We start from the raw sequence: 7,848 nt of genomic DNA on the forward strand, positions 1-7,848 counted from the left end.
CCACCAGCTCCGCACGAAGCGGGACACAGTGTCCTCAGGAAACGTGGGGAAGCCACCAAGCCCAGCTCGCTGGGCGGGCGTGAGAAGAGGAAGCGGTGGATGCGGCATTGCGGCAGGTGCTAGAAACGGCAGCAAAGAGGGACCCGAACGTCCCAGCCCCGCCAGCGGGTCGTCGCCGTGCCCGGCGTGCCGGGAAGCCCGGGCGGCCCTGGGCGTGTTTTCCCGAGTGTTCAGATGTGCTTCCTGAGCTCCTCGACCTGGCCCCGGGCACCTTCCCAGGGGGCCCCGCAGGCCCCTGGCGTGGTGTCCCCACTTTGTGACGATGCCCAGCCCGGGGCCAGACCCTTTCCTGTGGACACGTCTCACTCGGCTGGACCTCTCCAGGCTCCACGCTGTCCATTCGGTTATTTCCATGTACCTTAACTGTGGACAACACGGTGTGACCAGGATGCGCTGTCTGAATGTACTCAGTCTGGGCTGTTGCCATCTGAGCTGAAATCCCAACAGTTGTCCCCGTATGCCTGCCGTCTGCCTTGTCACATAAGGTGACATCAGACGCGAGGGCCTGGCCACCCCAGCCGAGGGGCACGTGACTGCTGCTCGTCTTTGGCGTAGGGCAGGCCTGTCATCCCCCCTCAGAGGAAGACGGGGCTGGGGTCCCTCACGCCGGACATTGGCATCACCTGCGTCTTCAGCCGCATGAGTCAGCGTGCCCAGGACCCCCATCAGACGTGTCGGAGACTCGCTGATGGGGGTGAGAGCTATTCTGATGCAGTGGGGATTTGCTCCTGACCGTGGGTAACGTACACGCCGTCAGCCCCCAGCAGCCGGCACGGCGGGCGGTGAGCGGGCTGGCCACGCGCTGTGCGTAATCTTAGGTGTGACGGGACTCGGCGCTTTTGAGGGCCGGCGCTCCAGTCACTGCCCCTACAGGGTTCGCTTTGTCCCCAGAACGCCCCTAAACGGTCGCTGACCCGTGCCGTGTGCCTGCAGGGTGCCGCACGGGCACTTTGGGGGTGGTCTACCAAGAAACCCTCCGAGGAGTAATCTTTTCACCAAAAAATCAGCAGAGTCGCCCATCAGCCCCGATCTGGGCTTGGGGACAGCTGTGGATGGCCAGGGTGCCAGCCCCAGAGAGCTGTGGGGCCTGGGGCCGCCCACGTGGTCAGTGTCAGCACGAGGGAGGCCTGGGCCAGTCCCCACTGCTGCCCCGAGCCCCCCCCCAGGGGTCCCCTGAAACCTGCCATCCGAGCTGGGCTCTCACTTCTTCGCCGCGTCAGACTGAGTTCATCTCTGGCGATGTGAAAAAGAGAGAGTCGGCATTCGCTGGAATCCTAGGTAACTGCCCCAAACCAGGTGGCCCCACCCCGGAGCATGCACAGCTGCCCAGTCCGGCATGTGGTGCGTTCACCGTGCCGGGGGGTCCACCCCGCGCACCCACACGCGCGCACACGCACCGCTCTGTCTTAAAGCCATTTATCTCTGAATGTCAAATCGCAATAATTAACCATTATTGATCTTAAATTCAATTAACTTCATTAACACAGGTCATGATGAGGGTGCTTGTAAGGGAAAGGCATTTGACAAGTGTCTTGGCTCGTGTGACATTCCATGTGCTTGGTAGTGGCTGCAGGCTGTTCGGACTGTCCCCTTGGAGAGGCAGGGGATGCAGGGGCGGGACTGGGTGACGAGCTTTGTGCCGGGGAGTCGGGAGCCTGAGGGACTGTGCCCTGGTGCCCACCCTCTCCCCAGAGGCTGGCAGACAGCATGTGCCCCGTGCCCTGCAGCCTTGTCACCTGTCACCGCCAGGAACATCCAGGTTCTGCTTGACCCAGAAAGAGGCCCTCCATTTGTGATTTTGGATGAAGGGACACTTTCTGTCTTGACCGTGGAGGAGAGGAGGGGCCTGGCCCACACTGGGGACTGGGGTGTGGGCTCTGGGCACCCCGCCACCTGGCGTCAGGCAGGGGTGCCAGCCCGCTTCGCAAGGCCTGCTCCACACCTGTCGGGGGCGGTGTCTCTCTCCCAGCGCTGCGGCAGCCCACTCCAGCCAGCGGTCAGCAGGGAGGGCCGGCTGCGTCCTGTGCTGGGCCCCGCCATGCCCCGGTGCGCTGTGAGCCTCCGTCTGCTCGTCCATAAGTGGAGCTCAGCTGCCGGAGCAGCCGCAGGGGACCAGGCCACACGTGATGCCCGGTCTGGGTCTGCGGTTCCTCATGGGGTGCAGTGTGCCCCGGCGGCGTCTCAGGGTTGCCTGGCGTCCGCCGTCCACTTTCATGACGTCTCCCATGTGGGCGTTTGGTCCCATTCAGAGAGCGTTTTCGGGCAGCAGCATGTGCCAGGCCCTGGGTGAGGAGTGTGGACACAGTGTCCTCAGCCACCCAGGCCCATTCCACTGTGGGGACGAGGGGCTGCAGACCCCTCAAGGCTGTGGGCACACAGAGTGAGAGGGACTGGCTGGGCATGGAGGGGACAGCCGAGCCCCAGGGAGATGGGGCGTCAGCTGGGTTTTGGGAGGTACACTGTTCCTGGTCACGTGAGCAGAGGCCCCGATGGACCTCCCCTGGGTGCACTGGATCTGGGAGAGGCTGAGACTCCAGATGCCCCCAAGTGCCACTGCAAGACACAGGGAGCTCCCCTCGGCTGTGCCCAGTGCCACACATGGAGCCGGCTGACGGGCCGCAGGTCTCCGGGCGGAGGGACTGTGCTTTCTGGGGCTATCAGGACGCACAGGGAGTTGCAGGGGACGGCCAGGGGGGCACAGGGCAGCTGGGGGTACGTGCTCTCCCATCTTGAGTGGCCTGTCTGACCCCTGCCCCGACTCTGGGTGTGTCGTGAGCACCTACATTAGACTCAGGAAATGCAGGCCCCGCGTCCCAGGGCCTTGGGGGGAAGGGGCGTAGTGGGAGGGGACCCCTGGACCCTCTCACCGAGCCCCTCCCTGCCTGCCACACGCGCCGTCGGGTTCTGGGGGTCAGAGAGGGGACCTCAGGGGGGGGCTCTCTCTGAGGATGTGAGGGGCCCGGTGAGGGGCAGGGCTGACGGCATCGTGGGCCCCATGGAAAGCAGCTGAGCAGGAGGCAGAGACGGAGCAGGGACCCGGGGCCGAGGTGCAGGGTCACCTGTGTGGGGCCGGGGACCCTGCTGCAGGACAGATGGGCGGAGGGTGGCACCCACGTCCCAGGCCATCCATGCAAAGCCCCTTCACGCCTCGGTTTCCCCATCGTCATGACCGGTGACGGTCTCACCCGGAAGGCCGTAGACGGCCTGACACCTGGGAGGCGCCCAGCAGCCACGGGTGTCCTTCGCGCTTCTGAGATCGTGCAGCACGCTCACAACTGCGGGCATCACACGGCGCACACAAAGACGGCCCCTCCGGCCCCAGCTCCGCCCCTCCCCGCCGTCCAGGCGGGGTCCTTCCCGGGGCGCCCCCCACGCACTCGCTCGGTGGCCGGCTCAGTGGCCCTGCCCCCGAGACTCGGTGAGTTACGGGTCCTCCCCCGTCTGAGCTCACGGACCCCCCCATTCCTTTTGCAGTCAGACTTCTGTCCAGTGGGACGTAGCGAAGGACCGCGTGCGAGCAGGCGCAAGGGGCAGGCGGGTGGGGTCCCCGGCGAACGCGGTCACGCAGCCGGCCCGGTGCAGAAGTGGGGTCGTCTGCAGCACCCAGCAGTCCCTGGCGCCACCGCCCAGGCACTCCGCCACGGTGACACCACAGACCGGGCTTCCCTGACTTTGAAATTTATGTGCACGGATTCACACAGAGTCCAGCCTTTCATGTGGTGGCCCCGCCTCACGGTTGTGTGTAAGGGGCTCCCAGGGGTTTGGGGTGACAGTCGGTTCCTCTTCGTCGCATGTCTGTGTGCTGGCGGCCACCTGGTTCCTTTGCTGTTACAAGTGACATGCCAAGGATGGCCATGTCCAGGTGTCCCTTGGGTGCGCGTGCGCTTCTGCCGGTGTGTGTCGGGGAGGGCGGCTGTCGCCGGGGTGTGGCGTGCAGCCCGAGCCGGTGTTCCAGATGCGCCTCGGTGGCCGCGCGGTGTAGACACACAGCAGGCGTGTCAGCGTCCTCACCCCCTGCCAGCACGGGCCGTTGTCCGTCTTGTAAGCTGCTGCATGTTACTTCATGGTTGGGATGCGCTTACTTTATGTGTCCACTTTTTGGGTATTATAAGGAAAACTGCTGAGAACACCCTGAAACACGGCAGGGTTTTGCACGTGTGTGCGTGTTCTGTAGTAGTTTCCCAGCTGGGACGAACAGTTCTCGTATTTTCCATTTTGATACGTGCCGCTCAGTCACCACCCATAAATGACGGGCAGCACGCTAAGCCGTTAGTGACCACGTGCCATGCTCAGTGTCTGCCGCTCTAAGTTTCTCTCCCTGCTTCTCTTGAACGGTGGGGAGGTGTTGAGGGTTCTTGAATCTAGAACAAGAAGCGCCTAAGTCAGACCGTGAGGGCATCGGCATGGACACGTGACACCGGGCATGGGATGGGGACATGCAGGGCAGTGCCAGCCGGCCACTGGGCTTGGGGAAATGGATTTTAATAAATGGAAATGAAGTTACAATCAATCGGTATTTACATATATCGATCAAAATTATAAGACACGTGGAACTCTTTCTTCAAACTGTCTGAGAAGGTAGCAGCTCATCCTGAGTGTGACCTGCCTGCCCAGTGGTGGCCACGCTTGTGTTTGGACGGGTGCTGGGTGATGGCTGGCAGAGTGCTGGGCTGTACACTAGCCAGCCGCTAGCAGTGCCGCAGGCCCCAGGGGGCGTTTCGTGGCCCCAGGGGCTGCCGAGCTGGCGCCCTGTGCTCTGAGGGAAGGGCAGGTGTCTCTGCGGGCTGCGACCTCTCCTGGGATTGCCTGTGACCACAAGGTGCCGGGGGCTCCTGAGAAGCACTCGTGGCCTTGGCTCTCTGTCTGGTGTCTCTGTCCTGGGAAGCGAGAGTCAAGTGACACGCAGGGATGAGTGGGGGTGGGAGGGCACTCGAGGCCGCTCGGCCCTGCATCGGAGACTGTGGGGGAAGCTGGTGGGGACTTCTGTCTGTGGTGACTCCTGGTCTGTGGTGGCTCTTACTCTAAACAGCCCCGACCCACCTATGCGAACTCAGCCAGGAGTTGCTATGAGTGTTGATCTGCCAGGCTGGGGGGCAGGGTGTGGAGCCTGGTTATGCCACCGGGCTTTGAATATCAAGCCAAGAAGTTGGGGTGGATGTGTGATCCTCTCACACCCCAAGAGATCCACATTGTCATAAATATTCAATCCAATCAACCATGGCATGGATTTATTTGATGGATTTGATTTTATTTAATGGATGTATTTTGATGGATTTATTTTATTTGGACGGGTGGTTTATTTGACGATGATACAGTATTTTATTATATGAATGGATTTATCGCATTTATTTTTAAATGCATTTATAAACGATTGGACAAGCATTTAATTTGAAGTAATGGATTTTATTTTTTATTTTATCAAAGGAAACGCATTTTATTTTATCGATGGATTAATGGATTTTATTTATTTTTTACTGACGGATTTATTTTATCATCATAGGAGCATTTGGATGGATTTATAATTTGTCAGGATTTACTGGACGACTATCATTTTATCGGACATCGATTTGATTTGAATGGATTTGATTTATTTACACGGACGCAAGTGATGAATTTTATTTTCATCTATTTTGGATTTGCCAGATGGATGGATATTTCATTTTATTTTACTTTATGGATGATTTATTTGACGCGATGAATTAACGGACGATGGACGACGATTGGATGCATGAAATGATGAAGTTTTGATGGGGTGGATGATGATGATGGATGAATGATGGATGGTTGGATGATTTATTTATTTAGATGGATGATTTAGATGAATGGATGGATTTATTGGATGGTTGGATGGATGATGATGGATGGATGGTGGATGGATGGGGTGAAGGATTTATGATGGATGGATGATGGATTTTGGATGTAAGGAGGATGAATGGACATTTTGCTGATGATGGATGGACGATGATGGATGGATGGATGATGGAATTTAATGATGATGGAGTTTATTTTATTTGATGGATGACGGGATGATGGATGGTTGGATGGATGGATGATGGATGGATGGATGATAGATGGATGAGTGGGTGTGCTAGGCAAGCAGTCCTTCCTTTTCCGTTTGAATCTTGGTTCCTGTCTTGAATCCGTTCATTTCCCTTCTCTCTGAACTGGAGTTCTATGTGCACAGCCCTCTTTGAAGAGGCACAATGTAAAGACTGCCCCCAAATTTCCCCAAACTGTTGCCCTATTCTCTGCTGTGATTCCCCCCAGGTTTTGAGATCGCTGGGTGTGTAGACGGGCTTAGTTCCACTTGGTCCCGCTGCCTTCTTGGGGGCCACACGCTCCCCAGCGAGGCTGACTTTGTCCTGCCTCCAGAAGATCGTATGCTCCACAGCTGAAGGTGTCGAAGGCACAGCTCTTCTCGGCCATTAGTGAAATTGAGCATTGGCCTCGTTTGTGGTTTGGGGGTCTGAGCACGTCCCCTGCCCCTAAGTCACCCAGGTGCTGTTTGCTATTGTCTGAAATTCCAACAACAGGAGCAGATGTGACCTTTTTATGAAGTTACTTCATCAAGTGGATCTAAGTTTTTAGATTCTGTAGAGCAGCAGAGAGAAAGGTGGCAGGGGACGTGGGCGTATATTGGGCTCAGAAGGAGAGGGGGACCGTGGTGCCCACGGCAGGCTGTGCTTCCTTCATTCCTCTTGCTGGGACGTCCTTGGCTCAGAGGCCATGCTTCTTGGTGGGCCGCCCCTGGGTGCCAAGCAGAGCTGGCTGGATTGTCACCCAGCACGCCCGCTGCCACAGGGCAGGGCATGGGCAGGTCATGGTTCTGCCTTGAGAGCTGCAAGTTCGGGACTCGCTCTGCTGATTTGGTGCCCAGTTGGTTCATAATGGCTTGAAGCCAAGAACAGAGGTGACTCAGATGGTCCCTGAACTGAATATTTATTTTCTATTTATTATCCGAGGATTTATCTGAGGTCATTGCTTTGAACGTGACTGTCTTTGATAGATTTTGGGGGGCAGGGTTGGTGCCCAACTGTAGCCAAGCATACCCCCAGAACAGTGGGATGGGCATGGCTTTGAGCTGAGGGGGCCGGCTTCCCTCCTCCACAGTGGGACCTCCAGGTTTGGCTCCTGGGGACTCTGGGTCTCTTGCACTCTTCCTCATCGAGAGAACCAGGCCTTGGTCTGGGCTTCTGGCAACTGGGAGGTGTCCCCTGAACCTTGCCGTCACTGGCCCCTTAAAGGGGTCAGCAGTGGCCTGTCACGGCCTGAATAGCGCTGGCCACCTGGCTCTGCGGAAGGGTGATGTTGCCACACTCACGCCAGCCTTGTTCCCCAGCCAGCGGAGGCCCGGCTTGTCGCGGTGTGGGGACACCGCAGCCTTGTGGCCCCGCGACCCCCGGCTGAAGGAGCGTCCGCCTCACCCACTGCCTCAGACCAGCGTGTTCGGAATTAATACCCCTGACCCAGCTGGTGGCCAGAACGGCCAGTCTCGGGGAGGCTGCCTCCCCATGGGGCCGGCTTTGGGGGTGAGTCCCGGCCACCTGGCTTCAGCCCCCCATTTTCTGCCCCGGAGCTGAGCCACCCTCCCGGTCCCTCTCGCGGGCTTGTGTGCGGACCTCCTGGTTCCTGGAGGGGGCAGTGCCCAGCGGCGACTCCGGGGCCAGTCTCCCTCATACGTCCAAGAGCGCCATCCTCTCTGTGTCCCCCGAGGCCGGGACCTCTGTCACCCCAGACCACTTGGGCGCCGTTTCTTGTGACTCCGTGCCCAGGTGCGTGCGTGTCCCC

The 7,848-nt window shown here is 58.7% G+C and overlaps 1 protein-coding gene across 1 annotated transcript; it reads left to right on the forward strand.

Annotated features, from left to right (window-relative positions):
* The first annotated feature begins 577 nt into the window (after window positions 1-577).
* Window positions 578-5,230, forward strand: LOC120617205 (uncharacterized). The gene is made up of 2 exons (XM_039880729.1): window positions 578-589; window positions 730-5,230. The coding sequence occupies exon 2, from the start codon at window positions 3,226-3,228 to the stop codon at window positions 4,366-4,368; it is 1,143 nt and encodes a 380-aa protein (XP_039736663.1). The 5' UTR covers window positions 578-589; window positions 730-3,225; the 3' UTR covers window positions 4,369-5,230.
* Window positions 5,231-7,848: the final 2,618 nt, after the last annotated feature.

The sequence above is a fragment of the Pteropus medius genome, unplaced genomic scaffold, assembly GCF_902729225.1.
Source record: "Pteropus medius unplaced genomic scaffold, Ma_sr-lr_union100, whole genome shotgun sequence".
NCBI lineage: Eukaryota > Metazoa > Chordata > Mammalia > Chiroptera > Pteropodidae > Pteropus > Pteropus medius.

Excerpts from the sequence above, each read along its gene's own strand:
- LOC120617205 (XM_039880729.1), top strand. The coding sequence starts at position 3,226 with ATGACCGGTGACGGTCTCACCCGGAAGGCCGTAGACGGCCTGACACCT.